The 21,550-nt window shown below is 39.3% G+C and overlaps 1 protein-coding gene across 5 annotated transcripts in view; it reads left to right on the forward strand.

Moving 5' to 3' along the window:
• The window catches only part of LOC149463348 (uncharacterized), a 903,925-nt gene that overhangs the window by 322,791 nt on the left and 559,584 nt on the right, over nucleotides 1-21,550 (forward strand). For all 5 annotated transcript variants that reach the window (XR_016312470.1, XR_016312468.1, XR_016312471.1 and 2 more), the window contains one exon: nucleotides 10,576-10,685. Coding sequence is in view for 2 of the 5 variants with exons in the window: in XM_089675562.1 (XP_089531688.1) it covers nucleotides 10,597-10,685 (89 nt within the window). In the remaining 3 variants the exon portion in view is untranslated. The remainder of the gene's footprint in view (nucleotides 1-10,575; nucleotides 10,686-21,550) is intronic.

Raw genomic sequence — 21,550 nt, forward strand, 5'->3', positions numbered from 1 at the left:
TTTAAGTTGCATTACTGAAATAAATGAACTTTTGCACGATATTCTAATTTTTTGAGATTCACCTGTATATATCCAGAGATGGCCAGAAGTGAGAAAATAAAAATCAGTTTATTGTCCTATGCTTAGATATTAGTGCCTCTATGGTAAACAAATACCTGCCTGGAATTCTTCTTTAACCACTTGCCCTCCAGAGGATTTACCCCTTTCCTGATCAGGCCATTTTTTGCGATACGGTGCTGAGTTACTTTAACTGACAATTTCACGGTCCTGTAGCGCTGTACATAAATTAAATTTATATCATTTTTTTCTCACAAATAGAGCTTTCTTTCAGTGGTATTTGATCACTTCTTCATTTTTTATTTTTTATGCTATAAAAATAGGATGACAATTTTGAAATAAACCCTATATTTTTGACTTTTAAAAAATTAAATTTCTTCATAAATTTAGGCCAAAATGTATTCTGCTACATTTCTTTGCTAAAAAAAATCCCAACAATTGTATATTAATTGGTTTACATGAAAGTTATAGCGTCTACAAATGGTGATATATATATTGGATTTTTTTTTTAATACTAGTAATGGCAGCGATTAGCGATAGCGAGACTGCAGGACTACAGTAGACAATCTGACTGGGTGGGAACTGACTAACTGCCACTGACATCCCCAGTGACACTAATACAGTGATCAGTGCTAATAAAAAGCACTGACACTGTACTAATGACACTGGGCAGGAAGGGGTTAACATCTGGGGCGATCAAAGGGTTAACTGTGTGCTGTGTGTGTTTTACATTGTGTACTGTGTGCTTTTACTTGGGAGACATGCTGCTTTGTATCTCTCTGCTGTGCAGAGAGATACAAAGCAGCATATCCATGTTGACAGGAGAGAGACCTGTGTTGCTTACACACAGATCTCTCCCCTGTCAGCTTTGCCAACGATCGCCGAGTGCTGGCCAGGAATCACCGACTGTGACATGGTGATTGACATCCCCAGCCTCCAATAGCTACCTGGAAATGCAAACCATGTATATATGCATGATATTGCGCAGCCGTGCTACCCTGTATCAGTACTTCTGTTATAGGGCAGATGGCACATGGTTAAATAAATGTTGAACTGTATTATATCAGCACATGTGAAACCTTAGTAAAGTTTGCCTTTCTTTTTCCCCTACAAAGATGCTTAAAGCTGAACTCTGGGCACACACACCTTTACTTAAATATGACTCTCTATAGCCACAAAGGAAATAAATCCACTTTGTATGCACCAAATACCTTATAAAAGTAGTGGTGACATCTTCACTGGACTGCATATAGCTTGTGCAGAGAGTATAATGGTGGGAGGGACCAAACATGGGGTGGATGCAAGACTGGTCCACTTGTACAAGGAGAGACTGGTCTTTATTACAGGAGATTCTTGCACAGTGACAAAATGTCACACTTGTTTTGCTTTGTTTAGATATTATTTGCTGGAGTTCAGATTTAAGCTTACTTATGCTTTTTTTTTATTATAATTTGGTATTATGGGACTAGATTTCCTCAGTAGGCTTACATAGATTAAACTTTTGTAGAACTCTTACCTTGCCTACATTAAGTCTTGTTCATTTGAAATTCAGTTATTCCTGCTCTTATTCTGCTTCTGCTCGCTGGGGTTTTGTTGGACATTGAGATGTACTTTGGTGTTTTCCTAGTCCTCAAAGAAGAGGGAGGGATAGTCTCAGCATGTCCCAGCTGGCTCAGCTACAATTGCTGCTTTAAATTATGAGTATAGATAAACAAAAGTAAAAACTGAATAAATATATAATGATAAACAAATCGATGATTAAAAATGCATCCACAATCATAAATAGTATAATCATAAAAAAATCATATTAATCATAAAAAAAACACTAAAATAGAAATAAAGACCTTCTACGGGTGAAGAAGTGCTGACTGGAAATGACATGTGATCCCCCTGTGCTCCAAAACCACACACAGCCTTTCACCAGAGATATTAGACCTCTAAAGTAAAGGTCATAAACCCATGTGGAATATTGGGGAGGGGGAAGGAGCATCGGGATGAGATACAGGGGGGCAGGAGGATAGAGCACAGGAGGTCAACAGTGCAGGGCACAGGGGATAAGCATGGCAAAGTATAGTGGTTAGAAAGGAGGTTTACAGGAGGTCAGCAGGACACAGTACATGGGGGCAGGAGAGCATATTACATAGAGGGCAGCAGGGCACAATACCTAGAGGGAGAAGAGTACATTACATGGAGGGCTCAGCAGGGCACATTACATAAGGGGAAAAGCAGGACACATTACATGAGAGCAGTGCTGGGACAAGGTCATCCAGCGCCCAGAGCAAAAATACCAAACTGTGCCCTCTCCACCCCACCGTTCATGATGTGCAAGCCTAAAGTGTTACTAAACCCACAACAGTAAATTCCGTCTGTGTATACTGTGGAATACACATTGTGTAAAAAAGGCTGTTTGATCCTGTCTTCTCTGATCCTCCCCTTTTTTCTACTGTCCCCAATCCATCTGCTGATAGTACAGAGTTCTAGGAGTCACTCTGCGCATGCTCAGTTTAGTGTGTATGGCTAGAAAGGTATTTTTTTCTTTGGGAGCGTGCATGTGATCAGCACAGGGCCAATCAGCACTGTCCAGAGAGACGGTCAGGGGTTATGCAGCCTCATAGCACAATCAGAGCAGAATAAAAACTCCTCCTACAAGCTTTAATCAATGCTTTGCTGAGCACTGTTAGAAGTCACAAGACTGCTATATACTGTTGATGAGAAAAGGTATTTAGCAGTTTCTATATACTAAAATAATTGCATTTCCATGTTCTGTGTACTGTGGGAGACCAAATATAATGAATGTAGGGTCCTGGGTTTAGTAACACGTTAAGGGATCCTACGTCCAGCAGCCACTCGTCCAAAATCACTGCTGCTGTCACTACTCTCTTGTAAGAGAAGGAAGGCGCTCCCTCCACATCCTTACAGTAAACCAGTAAACCATTGCACCCAGGGCAGCCACCCCCCTGTCCACTCCTTGTCCCAGCCCTGCATGGGGGGGGGGCAGGGGGGCACAGCAGAGCACATTACATGGGGGGTACAGCAGAGCACATTGCATGGGGGGCACAGCAGAGCACGTTACATGGGGGCACAACAGAGTACATTACTTGGGGACACAGGAGAGCATATTACATAAGGGAGTCACCAGTCTGTCCCCAGTACAATCATTACGATCCCCCAGGTTTGTCTGCACAACCCCCCTCCCTAAATCCACAGACCTCATTTTAGCTGAATAGGAGATTTTCTTTTTCTCGCGTCTCTAGAGATTATGATTACATCAGCACCCCGCCCCACAGTGATGTTGAACCCACCCCCAGACAGCTGCCTGCATCTGCCAGACAGCAAGAGGATCTGTGTATGATTCTGAGTCACATCCTGTGACAGGAGCAGCAACAACTGAGACTTGTCATGGGTGCAGTGTGGGTCAGAGTACAGTGGGCCCCCCTTCCCTCGTGGGCCCTTGTGTTACGCACACACTGCACATAGGGAGAAGACAGGTCTCGGCTGCTACAGCTGCTCCTGTCACAGGATGTTTCTGACAATTACACATCGGTCTAAACCCAGTTTTTTATTTGGCTATTTTTTTACTTCCTCTGGACCAAAACTGCAGTTGTGAGAGGTGAAAGTTGATGGATATGTAATGGGGGGCAGAGCAAAAAAAAATGAAAATAGAAACATGTTTTGGCAGAGCTAGTAAAGTTTTTTTTGTTGCCTGAATGTCCTGTCAAACTCATGGGTGTCAGACAGAGTAGGAAGTGAGGAAAATTCTTCTCATTGGGGAAATTGACACTTTTTCAGCTTTCAGCACTGTCATATTTTGAATGGTAATTAATAATTCATGCAACACTGTACCCAGATTTAATTTATATTTTTTTTAGAAAGATATAGCTTTCTGTTTGTTTAATCACCATTGGGTTTTTTTACTATATAAAAAAAGCCAAAAATTTTGAAAAATGTTTTTTCTTACTTTCTGTTATAAAATTTTGCAAATAAATAATCGTTCTTCATAAATTAAGACCAATATTTTTCTGCTACATTCTTTTGCAAAAATAACCCAAATCAGTGTATATTATTTAGTCTGTGTGAAAGTCTACAAGCTGTGGTATATATATTTGAAATTCGATCAATCCTGATGTAATTATCTTATTTGAGGCCACAAAATTCCAGGACAATACAGATATCCCAAATGACCCCTTTTTGGACTGTAGGAAATTCAATGTATTGTATTGAAATGGTGAGTTTTTTGAAGCTGTAATTTTTGTTGTCATTTTTTTGAAAACTAAGAAATTTTATTTTTTTTTACAATGTTGTCAGTTTAACAAGTTGTTTCTCACACTTGACATAGACACACTTAAATTTACACTCCAAACACATTCCGCTATTCCTCCTGAGTATGGGGATACTACGTGTGTGAGATTTTTTTTTCACAGCCCAGCCACATAGAGGGGTCCACAGTCCAAGGAGCAACAGGTATTATAGGGGCATAAAATATGCGTTAACTACCTATCAGTTTTTGGAGGCCTTTGGGCACCAGGGCAGTAGCAACACCTACAAAATGGCCCTATTTTGCAAAGCAAACACTACAAGGTATTTTCTGAAAGGCATAGTGAATCATTTGAAAATTTCATTTTTACCACAGGTTTTTGAAAAATGCAGGAAAGAAAATGAAAATGTATTTTCTATGCAACATTGTCAATTAATAAAATATTTCAAACACACTGCATAGGTATACTTAGAATTACACCCCAACACACTCTCTGCTACTTCTTCCGAGTATGGTGCTTTCATATGTGTGAGACTTTTTCACAGCCTAACCACATACAGAGGCCCAAAATCCAAGGAGCACCTTCAGGCTATCTAGAGGCATAAAATATGCATCTAATAATCAGAGACACCGTAACTGGTGTTGCAATGATTAGGGACAATTTGAGTGGTGCAGCAGTGATAAGGGACACTGGAACTGGTGTGGCAGTGATCAATGACATTGTAACTGGTGTGGTGGTGATCAAGGACACTGTAACTGGTGTGGCAGTGTTCAAGGATGCTGTAACTGGTGTTGCGTTGATTAGAGACAATATGACTGGTGTGGCAATGATCAGGGACAATGTAACTGGTGTGGAGATGATCAGGGATACTATAATTGGTGTTGCAGTGATTAGGAACACTGTAACTGTAAATTGTAATTTTTTTACAAAATGTATATATTTTTGTTTACATACTGTCACCAGAGCAGTGCTGTGTTACTATAGTGTAGTGCTCTGGGGAGGTGACCAGGATTTTATTTGTAATAAGCAATCAGTAAGACTGTTCAAAGGTTTTATTCATGAAACCTTGTTTACTACTGTGATGTTGTGATTGGTCACAGCTATTACATGGTACAGGGCCACGGTTATGAGCCCTGGTACCATGAGATTGCTGTGACCAATCACAGTGGTCACACATTAGTAAACAATGACAGCCTTGTTTACAACTGTAACTGTGATTGATCATAGTAATCACATGGTGCCAGGGCCGCCAACAATGACCTGGTACAATGATCCCCTGTGTCTGGCATTCACAGATCTTATCATTGCAAGCTCTAGAGATTGTGCAGGAGTGGGCAATGTGGGAGGATTATAAACACATCCACCTGCATTAGCTTTGCTTCCATCCAGCTGTTTATAAATACAGTGGTCGGATGAGAGGCAGTTAAATAGAGGTTCTGACCTTTCTCCGCTCTATCCATTATTTAAAAAAGGGTTTTGACTTTAAAAAAAACAAAATTGTCTGGAGGTCAGCTTTATTGTTGCTTTATGTGATTCATTTTATTGGTAATCGCCTTGAGTGAACACAGCTATCCTGTTTCAGAGGTACTGTACATCCTGCTAATTACAGTACTTTTGCCAATTAAAGTACTTACGGATATTTTTGAGATTTGTATTAGTTTAATTTAGCATAGTTAGCTTTTTATAGTGGAATCTATCTTTGTGTAAAACACTTAATTCTATTATACTTCCATTGCATAATATATTCCCATTGTTTTCGACTTTGGCAAAATAGAAAGAAAAATGTTGTTCTTTAAACATCTACGATCAATTTTCAGTAAGTCCACAAGAAAACTTAAAATTTTTGTATCTCTGTGATTATTAACCAGTTCACAATCCCCATATAGCCCTTTGCTAGCTATGGCAGTATTAAAATAGCTTAAAGGAAATATTAAATGGATCACTCTCACCGCACAGCTGCATCCTGTGTCCTCCTCACAGATGCTCTCTATCTGTTTCCCTGATTTTTAAAGTGTATTTCCACAATTGCAGCCAAATTGGAATGACACATACTTTATATTTGATACATAGGTATTGATTTACTAAAGGCAAATAGGCTGTTCACTTGTCAAGGGAAGTTGCACTCTACAAGGAAATTTTCGCCAGAGCTTAGTGAATGTGGTACGATTTTACTTTGAAATGAAAAGTTGCATTTTTGCTTGAAAATGTTTGGATGATGGATGTCAGCAGAGCTTTGTCTCTATTGCTAAGCTGTGGTGATAACCCCCTTGCAAAGTGTAACTTCCCTTCTAAAATGAAAGTCTATTTGCCTTTATTAAATCCAATACATATTCTCATTCACATAGCATAATTTAAAACAATATAAAAATTACAGCTTCTGTTATACTTGCTTTTTTTTTGAAAACTCCAACACTAAGATTTTCCTCTGCTGTGCAGCGGGGGCTGGGGAGTCAATGTTTACCATCATTAACATAAAAATTATATATATTGAAACTTACCAATGGTGGGTGAATTTGTTTTTCCTTTTCAAGCTATTTTTTTCCCAATTTTTTTCACCTTGTAATCCTGCAAATAACATACTCCATGTCCTAAGGTGCAATTGCACACTTTTGTATCAGGACAATATAACAAGATAGCATCTTACAACCCCTCCTTTTCCTAGTGTCCATAACATAGAGGGGTGTAGTTCTGTAGTCCTCAGAGCTAAAACTGAGAACAATGCAACTGACAACAGTTGACACAGGCAGGAAGCACATATAATTCACACTTTTTGTAAACTTATCAAACAGATATGAAAAAAAGCTTTTAATGGCTTATCTAATGGAAAAAAAGAAGCAAATAGAAGTTTATTTTTTGGTTTTAGATACACTTGCAGACTCATTCACAATAAATGTACTGCGAGTGGGCGGCAGCTACAGGCTCAGCAACGTAACGTGAAGGTCAGTGAGCACATGTGCATTGGTATGCCCCCTGGGGCGCGCAGCAGAACAACCCAGTGCTGTAATATTATGTAAACAAACTGTCATGAATGTCTTTCATCTATGAACAGCTTGCTTACTGCTGTGATGCTGTGATTGGTCCACAGCTATCACATGGTACCTGGCAGCTTGTGCCATGTGATTAGCTGAAGCCAATCACAACTTGTCAACAGTAAACAAGCCATCATAAATGGGAAGCCATTCATGACATTAAAATTATTGCTCATAACATCAATCATCATTGTTATAAGCACTAACAGTGTGAAAAAAAACCCTAATCACCCTGTAATAAAATATTTAAAAAAATAAAAAAATAAATTCAATAAAAAATGATTTACATTTTTTTTTGCATACTGTCATCAGTCAGTATCCCTGATAACTGCCACACCAGTCATGATGATGCTGTACTGCACTGGTGAGAGTATTTAAAAAATATATATATTGAAGAAGAAATATTTAATTTCTTCATTTTCCAGAAAATAATGAGAAAAGATTTCAACTTCAAAAAAACTAGCCATACCAACGAAATACCTTGGACTGTCTACTTTCCAAAAAGGGGTCATTTGGGGGGTTATTGTGCTGTTCCTGGCATTTTAAGGCCTCAAGAAATAAGGTCATTAGTAACATAGTTTGTAGACTCTATAACTTTCACACAGAGTAATTAATGTGCACCTATTTGGGTTATTTTATCCACTTCCCCTCTGCTACAGCACTGCACGGGTGTGCAAAATCACCTATACATACATGATTTTGCATTTCCATAGGGGGCTACCCGCTCCGCCATTCGGCTGTCAATTACCAGCCAGTGATTACTCGCCGGCACCCTTTGATCGCTGAGTATCTCTGATGAGGGAGAGACTTGTGTATAAACAACACAGATCTCTCCCCTGTCAGCTCCTGCACGCTGCTTTGTATGGCCCTGCTTTGCAGAGCCATACAAAGCAGTGTGCTTACAGTGAAGCACACACACAGCCCATGTAGTAAAACAGCACACAGTTAACCTTTTTTATTGCCCCACATGTTATCCCGTTCCTGACCAGTACCATTAGTGCAGCGTCAGTGCTTATTAGCACTGATAACTGTATTGGTGTCACTGGGGATGTCAGTGACACCAAGTCAGTTCCCCCCAGTGTCAGAATGCCTGCCGCAGTACTGCTATAAGACGCTGCTCACCACCATTACTAGTAAAAAAAAATAAATTTGTAAACCTTATAACTTTCATGTAAACCAATTAATTTATATGTATTGGGATTTTTTTTAGCAAAAACATGTATTAGAATACATTTTGATCTAAATGTGTGGCAAAATTAGATTTTTTTAATTTTTTTTACTGGACATGATTAATAGCAAAAAGTCAAAAATATAGTTTTTTTCTCAAAATTGTCGGTGTTTTTTTGTTTATAGCTCAAAAAATAAAAACCAATCAAATGCAATTTAATGCCACTGAAAGAAAGTTCTATTTGTGGGGGGAAAAAGGTCATACATTTCATTTGGGTGCAGCATTGCTTGACCACACAATTGTCAGTTAAAGCTGCGCCGTATCGCAAAAAATGGCCTGGCCAGGAAGGGGGGGAGTAAATCCTCTGAAGGGCAAATGGTTAACAAAGAAACGTAGAGACCTACATGTTGGCCTAAATTTGCATAATTTTATAACAGAGACAAAGAAATAGCTGGGTTTTTTTCCGTTTATATAGCAAAAAGTTAAAAAAAAAAACAGTAGTGATTAAATACCACCAAAAATTTGTGTGATAAAAAAATGAATTTGGGCACAGTGTTTCATGCCAGTTAAAGCAGCACAGTGCTGCTTTCTTAGCTTGAAAATGTCCTCATGGACGAATCGCTGAAAAAAACATTGGCAGAATTATACAAAGAGCTTTTTCCAATTCCTCCTCCTTCGGTGACTCGGTGTCAGGTGAAATGGATGGAGGAAGTCCCAGATTTGGATGCAATGGACTGGGATGACATGTGGAACTCTCCATTTTCGCATCTGGTGTCCTCTCAAGACAGATTGATGCATTTCAAATGTTTGCACAGGATATACTATACCCCTGCCAAATTGGCTCAAATCTACCCGCGGGTATCTGAGGAGTGCTGGCATTGCTGGCATTCCTCAGCCACTTTTGGACATGTCTTTTGGACTTCAGTAGTTCAGAATTTTTTGAAAGAACTGTTGCAGTGTATTACTACAGTCACATCTATACCAATTCCAGTAACCATGGTAGTCTGTCTCCTTGGCCTGGTGGAGGGCCTATCCCCCACTAGGGCCCAATGCACCCTGCTTAGTCTTCTCTTATTCTATGCCCGTAAAGCTCTAATCTTATACTGGAAAAAACCTGAGGTTCCTACTTTATCCTACTGAAAGGGGTTGGTTAACAAAATGATCCCATTATATAAGGCTACCTACAGGAGCAGAGGGTGCCCCAAAAAATGTGACAAGGTCTGCCAAGTCTAGCTAGATAGTCCCTCCACCTCTGCTTAACCATGCATATCTTAAGCTCCCTCTGTCTCTTACCCTTGTCCTGGAAGCCTCCCTCGGATATTTCCCGACATATTGTGTATCTCTTTTCCCCTGATTCAGGGATGACACTACATATGAGCATCCTGTCTTTTTGACCCCCTTTATATCGACTGTATATGGATGCCATCTTTGCCCACTGTGGCCCACGGAGGCCTTGAAACTCGATATAGAGCGTATATTTGCCGGTTGAGGTAGCCTGGTTGGGGGGGGGGGGTTACTCAGTAAGTTTTATGTTAGGAATCTAATTTTTGTTTGGCCCTGCAAGGCCACCGGTTATGTTTTTGCTTTGTTCTACTGTAAACTTTGTGGGTTTTTTTACATATGTAATACTCAATAAATATCATTTTATAAAGAAAATTAAAAAAAGTGGTGCAGTGCTGAATAGCCCTAGTCATGAAGATGGTAAAACAATCCAGATGTCAAATGTTAAATGTGAATGCATTTTTTTACACTTGCCACTGCTGGCTTTTGAAGTTGTATGCTGCAGAACTATCATCCTCTTCTATTTGATGAATCACTCAACTGGGAAAGGTATGTGCATATCAGGAACCCTGGGACTGGTTTTATTTTTATTTCTTGATACTCACTAAGTAGTAAAAATCAGGATGACAAGTGGTTGTGCTTTCAAAAACAAGTCATCAATATAAACACCCACTGGAAAATTCCCTTTAATTAGAGCTTTTGTAAATCGTGTTGTACTATAAATAAATTGCCTTGTGATTATTAAAATGAAAAATTTTAATCTCCAAATATATTTCTTTTTCAGATATCATACCAAAGTACTTAAATGACAGCATTTTACCAATTTTCATGTGAGAACAGACTAAGTAGAGAAATGTCTTCACCATTCTGGATGGAAAAGATGGCTACGGTCAGGTCAGTCCATGTTTGGCATTTTTTGGCACTGTGTACGTTATTACACTTTGGGAAGATACTGTATGAATTATTTCAGCTGTCAAAAATCAAATCTGCCAGTGCACCTTTTAGGCAGATATATGTAAAATTATTTGTGCATAATAGCAGGTGTTTATCAGGCAAGACAAGGTACTTAGCACAATGTACTGTATTTACCATAGAAAAATCTCTCATTACAGCACTGAGCATGCTACTTAATAAATTATATGACAATGGTGGCCAAACCAGAACAAAGACCAGTTTTTTTTACCCATTCATGGCCTTGGTAGTTGCCTTGTGCAAGAAAGAAAGCTAACGATGACCTTGAAGGGTATGAAAGAAGGAATTCCACTTCTGCATCTTGAGCATTGCCTCATGTATAACTGGGCACAAACTGAAAAAGAATTGTGAATTTTATTTGCAACAAAAGCATAACGTTATAACTGAGTCAGAGAAAGGGTAGGCTAAGACCATACATTTCTGCAAGGTATTCTGTTAAAGCTGAATTCCAGTTGTGGTTATTTTGTGCATAGTTCCATTGGTCCAGCTTGGACCAATGCAATTATGCACACGTCATACCTTTCTGATCCCCATGAAAGTTGGAAATCAAAGCAAAAGCAAAGCTTTCTCAGAATGGACGAGCAGGGGAATATGATATCAATGACCTACCTCTCCATCTTGTCTAATCAGCCAAAAAATGCAAAGCGTTTTCAGAATGGCACCTATGTTGAATGAGTGACATCTTGTGTTCACTAAGCTTCAGGGTAGCCTAATGGTGCCTACTACAGAAAATTCTAGCTTTCAAGAAGATCAGCCCAGTATGGCACATACATACAGTTGTTCAAGCTGGACTAATGTAACTATGCAAAAATAGCCATACCCAGAACTCAATTTTAAGAAAAATTGAGATGCAAAATAAAATTTGACTGTAACAAACTTAAAAGCCATTGTAGGCACTCTGAAATGCAGCATGTTCTCAAAGTAGTTAGCTTTCATGCAGCTTTTAATCGTGACCTAGACTTAGGAGAAGCATTCAAGTCAAATCGGGACTTTTCATTTTACAGGTAGAAACAGGGATGCTAGCGTGGCGGTATTACACGCAGTAGTAAGTGGGAAGTGTGTCCTATTACAGATAGGCGGCAAACATGTCGTGGGCTAGTCCAGAGACCATTAATCAAGATGGCAGACAACAGTGTTAGTGCGTGCATGGAACAGCGTGTGGTGATGAAGTTTCTTGTAAATGATGACGTAAAACCCACGGATATCTACAGAAGACTTCAAGCATAGTACAGTGATGAGAACCATAGCAGCAGTAAGACATTAGAAATGGTGTAAATGTTTCAAAGATGGTCGTACATCAGCCGGTGACGATCCCGGCCATGGAGGTTCCCAGCCCATAGCAGTCAATCCTGTGAACATTCACTCCAGTATCAAAATGAGCATCAAAGTAGTGCAAGCATGAGGACTCACCGCCACCAAAAAAATTTTGTACAATTACATGATGGCAAGTGTTTCCTGGGACAAACATGACGGTATTCATGTGGATTTTACACCCCGTGGTGCCACTAGCAATAGTGAATATTATTGTTGTGTCCTGAGTGATGTGCATACATGTCTGCAAAAAAAATATCCTGGTTTGGTCTCTAAGGGTGCCCTGTTTCTTCAGGTCAACGCACAAGCTCATACCGATAACCTCACTATATGCACATTACAGCAACTCAGCTGGGAGGTATTGCCATATCCCTCTTACAGCCTGGACCTCTCTACAAGTGATTTCCAACTTTTTGGACCCCTGAAAGAGTTCCTCGGAGGTCAACATTTCAGCACTGGTGACGAAGTAAAGCAGGCTATCCTAGGATGGTTAAGGCGTACTGACAAATCATTCTATGCCAAAGCTTTCTAGGCATTAGTTAAATGTTGGGATAAGTGTATAAATGTAGCAGTGGAGTATGTCAAAAAATAAATGCCGATTCCACTCCTTGAAACTTGTTATTTTATTATATAAACTCAAAAGTCCCAGTTTGACTTGAATGCCCTTCATAGATAACCTTATCCCCCACACAATATGAGACAAGTCAGTTGTGAATAATATAGCACACACAGTAGGCAATATGCAGCTGTTCCTTTGCCCAAGCCCATTTTTTATCCATGGCACAGTATCTGTCAACAGTTCTTCCTGGTCCTTGACTTCGCCCCCTGATGTCAACACCAATGTAATCCAGCAATCAGAAGCAGGAATGGGCAATATATTGCTTTTAATTTCTTACAAGCTCTAAGAATAGAGTGTCTATGTACAGTCATGTGTGCATAAGTCCTTTGCTGCTTCTAAACTAGGTGTCCTTTTATGAAACAGAGATCAGTGGCGATCCTGAGGTTTGTTGCTGATCTCCGATCATTAGTGGTTTAGGAAACAGAGATGATCAGCAGAGAACATGTTCTCCGCTGATCATCTCAGCACACAGATAGCCAGTATATGAAGGAGCGATGTCAGCCCTTCACTGGCGATCTGTGTTCTCCCTCCTGATTCTCCAGCCCAGAGCTGGAGAATCGGAGGAACCGCAAAGGAAGCAGCGGTAATTTATCGCTGCTTAGTAAACAGTGTTTGACTGATCTCTTACTGTAATCTCGCAAGATTATAGTAACAGCAGCCATTTTCCAGCTTTCAAAGCGTTTGTAGATCGCTTCTCCCTTCATTCAGAGAAGTGATCTACACCGCTTCATAAAAAGGCATTCAGAGGAGAACTCTCTCCTCTGAAAATGCCGGAGAACTGAGCAGCGGTCATTTACCGCTGTATGATAAAAGGACGCCCTAATTAGGAATTATAAGCATTAGATAAGAGTTTTTTTACTAATCACTTTGTTACATTAAACTATGCTAATATGTCCTAGTTAGACAGCCAAGCTTTATATTTTAAGTACAAGTCTACATAACATATAGGTTCTAAGAACCCTTAGCTCCAGTATTGGAATACATATTAAAAAGGGAAAATGTGATGTAGCTTTAAAGCAGCATTTAGCAGCCTTCAGCAGTCAATATATGAGCTTCAAAATCGGCACTGCCAATAGCTTCATCTATTCTAATGCAAAGCAATAACATTCTATGTGAATTTCTGTACATTACCAGAGACAGCAAAACAAATAGCCAGTAGACATTTCCACCAATACAAATTTAAATTTTATCTGATCTAGGTGTGTCAACTCTTGAAGTTATTTATGTACCCCTACAGTACCATATTATCATCATAACAACCTACCTTTGTTTGCAAAGTGTTTGCTTTATGTACTCAAAATCTATTTTTCTGCAGATCCAAAATGATTATCGTGCCAATAATTTATTATGTGTTGTTCTGTGGTAATGTAATTTTGCATAGCTTAGTTTCTAAGACGTATCTGTCTTTTTGAGGTTACCAGTACTTTTGATATTGCAAAGCAGGTCAGTACAAAAATCAGCAAAATAATATGTTTTATGATTCAATTATTACTTTTTGGTATGGCAAATTAAACACATAAATAAACAGTGCAATATGCAAAATGAAATGACCTTGAGTGTTCAGCCAGAATTCACTTTACCGATGGCAGACCACCTTGTTTATTACACTGTTTTATTGAAGAAACTGGATAGAATATTTACTGACATTGTATAGACAACTATATTGAAAATCTGTCTAAAGCTCCATGCTGGCAATGAGGTATATGAATATATCTCACACTGTGGATTTTTCCTTTACCAGCTGATAAGTTTTGATTTACAAGTTTTATTCTGTCACTGCCCTGTCTTAAAATAACACATATGTCAGAAAAATAGACCTTTGCTATCTATTATACACATTTAATTCCAACTATGAAAAAGCCCACAAATGTGCATTTAGTCTTTAAAGGATTTTCCTTTCCTTGCGTCTATTCAAGCTTATTTTCCTCCTTTTTTTAAATTTCCCTGCATGGCGCTACTCCCCCGCCCCCATAGCACACATTTGAAGGTATGTGTTCCACAGCACTTTGTGGAATCTCATAGACTTTAGATTCCAGTACAGATAAAAGCCAATTAAAAAACCTACAAAACAGGCACATTGCTAAGCAGACAAGATCTTAAGATTATCAGGAGGCACTTTCAGGCTCTCTGATCTACTGCAGCCCTCATCTGTAAAGGAGGATGATAGAGTGAGAGGTTCGCGTACCTTTCCTCTCATTAAATGGTCTTGCTGTGCCGCTCCGAACACCTGCACTATTACGCTCCTTTCTTGGATTGCTTTTAATAAGAAAAAATTAACAAAGTAAAATTTGTTGACAGTTGTGCACAGTCTCCTCAGCAGGCGCTCTCCCTCTCTGCTGTCACGGTCCTCATGCTCATTTCTGCAGGTGCTAAATACATGCTGACAAGAACATATGTTACTAATCTTAACCTCTTCACTGCCAGATGGGCCCTCTCACTATAAAGGCTTCCTTTGTTAAGTGCCTGACAAATGCACATTAAGATAATCCTAATTCACGCTAAGTGTGTATTTATTATGTTTGCTAATTACTTTATTTCACGGCTGGCATAGAGTGCAAATGGTTTAAAAATGACTTTGTTTACTAATAGAAAAATATGAACATGCTACATGTGAGATAAGGTTAGAAATGTGTTATTCTATTTTAATAAACTCGGGTCCCGATTTAGAATGCACATTTTTGTTGTGACACCAGATGTGTTAAAATATGGCAGACTCCATTTTTTTTTCAACCGTCTGCCACTTGTAAAGCAAAGCAAATGCAAACTTTCTTTTATCACATTGAAATATTATATATTTGAAGGGTAAATCTGTTTTATGAACATAATTCCTCCATGGAGCATCTAGTTGTATACATGGTACTTTTTAACACTTTAGATGAATATATGGGACATTATTTTTTTTAGTTTATCTAAAGATATATACAGAAATTTTGTCAGCTTCACTTTATTTGGGCTTCCATCTAAAGCTTACTTCACATATACATGAATGGCCAATCCTGTACAAAGAAGCTGTTTGGCACCATGGAAAAAAAAAATCAGAATTAGTAATGAGGAAAAGGAAGATGTTAAAGTGGTCAAGGTATACGTCTAGCTTCACAAATTATAGCTTTTTTGAAGCTTCTAAGCATAAAAGGGTGCAAATAGAAAATTGTTGGAGAGATAACCCATGATTATTAAATATCTTCCCTTTATGTTATTTTTAAATATGTCTGGAGCACATTTACACACAGGAATATTTGTGTTATAGCAACTCTTTGGCTATCAAGTCAAACTAAGGCCACCCTGTAAAAGAAGATTAACACCTTTTCACTGGGTAGTGTCTTAACCACTCTTAGCCACTTTCCCTCCAGGGGATTTACCCCCCGTCCAGCCCATTTTTTGCGATAGGGCACTGCGTTACTTTAGCTAAGGGTCATACAATGCTGCACTCAAATTAAATTTGCATCCTTTTTTCCCACAAATAGAGCTTTATTTCAGTGGTATTTGATCGTCTGTGCGTTTTTTATTCTTTGCTCTATAAAAGACCAACAATTTTGAGAAAAAAAAATATTTTTGACTTTTTGCTATTAACCACTTGCCCTCCAGAGGATTTACCCCCCTTCCTGACCAGGCCATTTTTTGCATTACGGCACTGCATTACTTTAACTGACAATTGCACGGTCATGCAACGCTGCACCCAAATGAAATTTACATCCTTTTTTTCCCACGACTTGAGCTTTCTTTCAGTGGTATTTGATCGCTATTTTTTGCGCTGTACAAAAAAGAAAAAGACTGACAATTTTGAAAAAAAAAACTATATTTTTGACTTTTTGCTAGTAAACATGTCCAGTAAAAAATTTTGAAAATCAAATTTCGTCATAAATTTACAGCAAAATGTATTCTGCTACAAGTCTTTGCTAAAAAAAATCCCACTACATGTAAATTAATTGGTTTACATGAAATTTATAGCATTAGCAAATGGCAGTATAGATACTGGGATTTTTTTTCCATTTTTACTAGTAATGGCACCGATCAGCGACTTATAGCGGGACTGTGGGACTGTGGCGGACATTCTGACACTGGGGGGAACTGGCTTGGTGTCACTGACATCCCCAGTGACACCAATACAGTGATCAGTGCTAACAAAAAGCACTGAGACTGTACTAATGGCACTGGGCAGGAAGGGGTTAACATGAGGAATGATCAAAGGGTTAACTGTGTGCTGGGAGTGTTTTACCAGTGGGCGGGATGTGTGTGCTTCACTGTAATCACACTGCTGTGGATGACTGAGCTGACAGGGAGGAGGACTGTTAGTAAACAAAACAGTCCTCCTCCCCGTTGGAGATCCTTGGAAATCACTGGGCGCCGGCTAGAAATTACCGGGCAGGGTCTGGTGATTGACATCTGCGGCCGCGAACGGCAGCACAAGTAGTGTGTGTGCGCGACCCGTGCGCGACTCTTTCTCATAAATGCAAAATTACGTATATGTACGTGATTATGTCCACCCATGCTGCCCTGTAGTAGTATTTCTGCTATAGGCCGGCCAGGAAGCGGTTAAACATACAAAAAATTTAAAAATCAAATTTCATAAATTTAGGCCAAAATGTATTAGCAAAATAAAATTCCAATACGTGTAAATTAATTGGTTTATGAGAAATTTATAGCATTTACAAATGGCAGTATATATTGGATTTTTTTTTTCACTAGTAATGGCGGCGATCAGCTACTTATAGCGGGACTTTGGGACTGTGGCGGGCATTCTGACACTGGGGGACACTGATTTGGTGTCATTGATATCCCCAGTGACACCAATACAGTGATCAGTGCTAACAAAAAGCACTGAGACTGTACTAATGGCACTGGGCAGGAAGGGGTTAACATGAGGAATGATCAAAGGGTTAACTGTGTGCTGGGAGTGTTTTACCAGTGGGCGGGATGTGTGTGCTTCACTGTAATCACACTGCTGTGGATGGCTGAGCTGACAGGGAGGAGGACTGTTAGTAAACAAAACAGTCCTCCTCCCTGTTGGAGATCCTTGGAAATCACTGGGCGCCGGCTAGTAATTACCGGGCAGGGCCTGGTGATTGACATCTGCGGCTGCGAACGGCAGCACAAGTAGTGTGTGTGCGTGCGACTCTTTCCCGTAAATGCAAAATTACGTATATGTACGTGATTTTGTCCACCCATGCTGCCCTGTAGTAGTATTTTTGCTATAGGCCGGCCAGGAAGCGGTTAAACATACAAAAAATTTAAAAATCAAATTTCATAAATTTAGGCCAAAATGTATTAGCAAAATAAAATTCCAATACGTGTAAATTAATTGGTTTATGAGAAATTTATAGCGTTTACAAATGGCAGTATATATTGGAATTTTTTTTTCACTAGTAATGGCGGCAATCAGCGACTTATAGCGGGACTTTAGGACTGTGGCGGGCATTCTGACACTGGGGGACACTGATTTGGTGTCATTGACATTCCCAGTGACACCAATACAATGATCAGTGCTAACAAAAAGCACTGACACTGTACTAATGGCACTGGGCAGGAAGGGGATAACATGTGGGGCGATCAAAGGATTAATTGTGTGCTGTTACAAAGTATGCTGTGTGAGTGCTTTCCACTGTAAGCACACTGCTTTGTAGGGACCCAGTGATTGACAGCCGAGGCCGCGAATGGCGGCCCGAGTAGAGTGTTCACGTGCCTCCTACCCGGAACTGAAAAATCACGTATATATACATGTACTTTTGCACACCCTTGCCACCCAGTAGCAGTATTTATGCTGTAGGGTGGCGCGGAAGCAATTAAAGCTTTGCTGTCTTATATATCCACTTGAAGACCAAGCTTTTTCTGACTATTTTTGTTTACATTTAAAAATCAGTATTTTTTGCTAGAAAATTACATAGAACCCCCCAAAATTATATACATTTTTTTAGCAGAGACCCTAGAGAGTAAAATGGCGATCAATACAATTTTTTACGTCACACGGTATTTGCTCAGCAGTTTTTCAAACACAATTTTTTAAAAAAAAAATACACTTTAATGAAAAAAAAACACATAATATAACCTGATTTTTTTTTAATTTGAAAGATGATGTAACACTGAGTAAATAGATACCTAACATGTCAAGCTTTAAATTTGGCAACACTTGTGGAATGACACCAAACTATGGTACTTAAAATTCTCCATAGGCCATGCTTTAATAGCCTTTACAGGTTACCAGTTTAGAGTTACAGCGGGAGGTCTAGTGCTAAAACGTTTGTGCCAATACCTCACATGTGTTGTGTGGATTCCATTTACATATGTAGGCGTGACTTGCCACTGCACACAGGCACGGGGGGAAAGGGTGCTTAACATTTTTTTTATAATTATGTATTTTATGACATTTTTCATTTTTACACTGTCCCTTTAAATTTTTTGATCACTTTTATTGCTACCGCAACAAATGTAAACATCCCTTGCGATAGCAATAAATCATGACAGGTCCCCTTTATGGAGAGATCTGGAATCTGTAAGACCCCACATCTCTCCTCTACAATGGAAAGTATGAGATAAAAAAAAACATTGATCTAATGCTTTAAAAAAAAAAAATGGCCTTGTTTATACACAGCCGGAACTGGAAGTGACATCATGACATCGCTCAGATCATCATAGATTAGCTGAGGCCATATTTCCTCAGATAATTGATATGACCAGCTGCCGCTCAGTTCCTGGGCTCAAGAACCACTGGAAAGCGGTGGGGGGGACAACCCCTCCAGACGCTTCTAAAAGTGATCCAGCGGCTAATCAGCCACTTGGATCTCTTTTAGCAAAAATTGCAGCAGTTGCTGTAAATTTTAATACCTGGATTATGGCATCCACCTGCAGCCATAACCCTAGTATTCCACTTCAAAATCTCAATGTATATATACAGTACGTATTGGAGTCTTGAAGTGGATATTTCTGGTCGCTACTGGTATAAGCCTCTTCTGTTTGTGTCAAATACCTTGTCCCCAGCCATTTGTTGTAGTGATGTAACTGATAGGAAGAACCAGAAAGTGTAACGGGGGACCAGGCATTTGACACACCCAGCAATGAAGATCGAGATGGAGCTCTGTAACACAAAAGTTTTAAGACCCTACCTACTGGAAAGGTAGGTATTTATCTACCACTTTTACAGGGTGGTTTCAGACTGGGTCACTTTAAGATTGCATGAGCATTACAAAAAATTAAAAACATCCATAAATGTATCTCTAGCTACCTATATAAGCTTCTCTAATAAAACGGGGCGGACTGACAACTCATGGGGCCCCACGGGCAATAGGGGATCATGGGGCCCCTGTGTCCTTGCCCAAACTCAAAAAAGCCTATGAAAAAGGTACCAGGGACATCTCATGGGGCCCCCTACTGACCCCAGGCCCTCGGGCAGTGCCCGAATTTCCAAATTGTCAGTCCACCCCTGGTCATGTCTGCTAGATGGCTTCCATCTAGTTCTCTTGTTTAATTTCCTCTGTCTTTTTATTAATCACTAGGATACAGGTGTTCATGCAGCACTATGCCATTGGCTGCTTAGATGAAGAAGACCGAGCCACGTACTGTAATTGGTTGTAATGGGGTGGCAGGGCTGCACACACCATGGTAATGCTTTGCTGCCTGGTCATCTGCATCCTAGCGATCAATGATTATTTGCAGCCTGGCTACCTGAATACTGGCAAACAATCAAAAGACAGAGGGAGTGGAACAGGTGAACTGATGCGCCCTTTTCCCCTAAATACCTAGGAACAGCTCTTGTCTCAGGAAAGTACCTGGTGTCTGAGGCTAGCACTCTCAATAACAGCTAATTAAACATTCATCTCTTTATAGATGTATGGTTGGACAGTGGTAAGAGAGAGGGGTACACTATTGACCTTGCTCCCTCAGCAATAACACAACATAGGAAGACAGGACAAAGCACTACACATACTTTGTTGCCTGAGAGACAGAAGCAACAAATAAAATGTTTGGGGAGACTTTTTTAAAAAAAATGTACCTTAATGATCCTAGAATGTTAGTCTCCCTATAATATTTTATTAAATAACAATCTCTTCTTGTCACAACATGTTGTTTGTTTAAAAAAGTGTGTCTGAAACAATGTTAACGTAAAATTTCTTAAATGAATGTAACAGACCTAAAGTAGATGATGTATCATCCGAGTGTATTGTATCATCTGAGTGTATTGTACCCTGCAAGTGTATTGTATCATCCAAGTGTATTGTGCTGAAAAGGGGAGACATTTCCAGAGAAATGGGGGCATTGTTTGGGTGGGGCTAATTTTTGGGTGGTTGTAGCTTTCTAAATGGACATCAATTAGGCTGCAGCATTTAGTAGGACACTGATTTCAAGCATATTGATTGATGCTATAACCCATGTCACTGCCTAAAAAGTTGATCAGTTGCTAAAGCCCAGATTACCACAACCTGTTTGAGCTATATGTATTTTATTTGTGGTTTTTCTATACTAGGTAAATGATGTAATTGGATAACAATGCAAATCTGTAACAATAGGTTATTTACCCATTAACCCAGCATCCATTAATCAATCCATCAATCACTGAAAAAGTCAGTTCACAACTTACCATACAGGTTATCTGCTATTCTAATAAAAAAAATAGGATTTGATGCCAGTCTACCAGTGCCTTAAAGGATTATAAAGTTCCTCATGTATTATGTATGATTGACTTGGTGCTTTATTTTATTTTATTAAATGAGAAATTGTAGGTGTAACAGCTAAATCTTTTCTTTATAACTGTAATAACAACCTTTCTTTTTAAATTGTGAAGGCTGCAAGAAATGTCCAAAAGGGTAGCAAATGCTTTGACCCACTGGCAAAGGATTTAAACTGTGCACTCCTGAGCAAAAATGAA

Source organism: Staurois parvus, unplaced genomic scaffold (assembly GCF_062004578.1).
Source record: "Staurois parvus isolate SC_StPar_1 unplaced genomic scaffold, SC_StPar_1.0 ptg000155l, whole genome shotgun sequence".
In the NCBI taxonomy this organism is placed as follows: Eukaryota; Metazoa; Chordata; class Amphibia; order Anura; family Ranidae; genus Staurois; species Staurois parvus.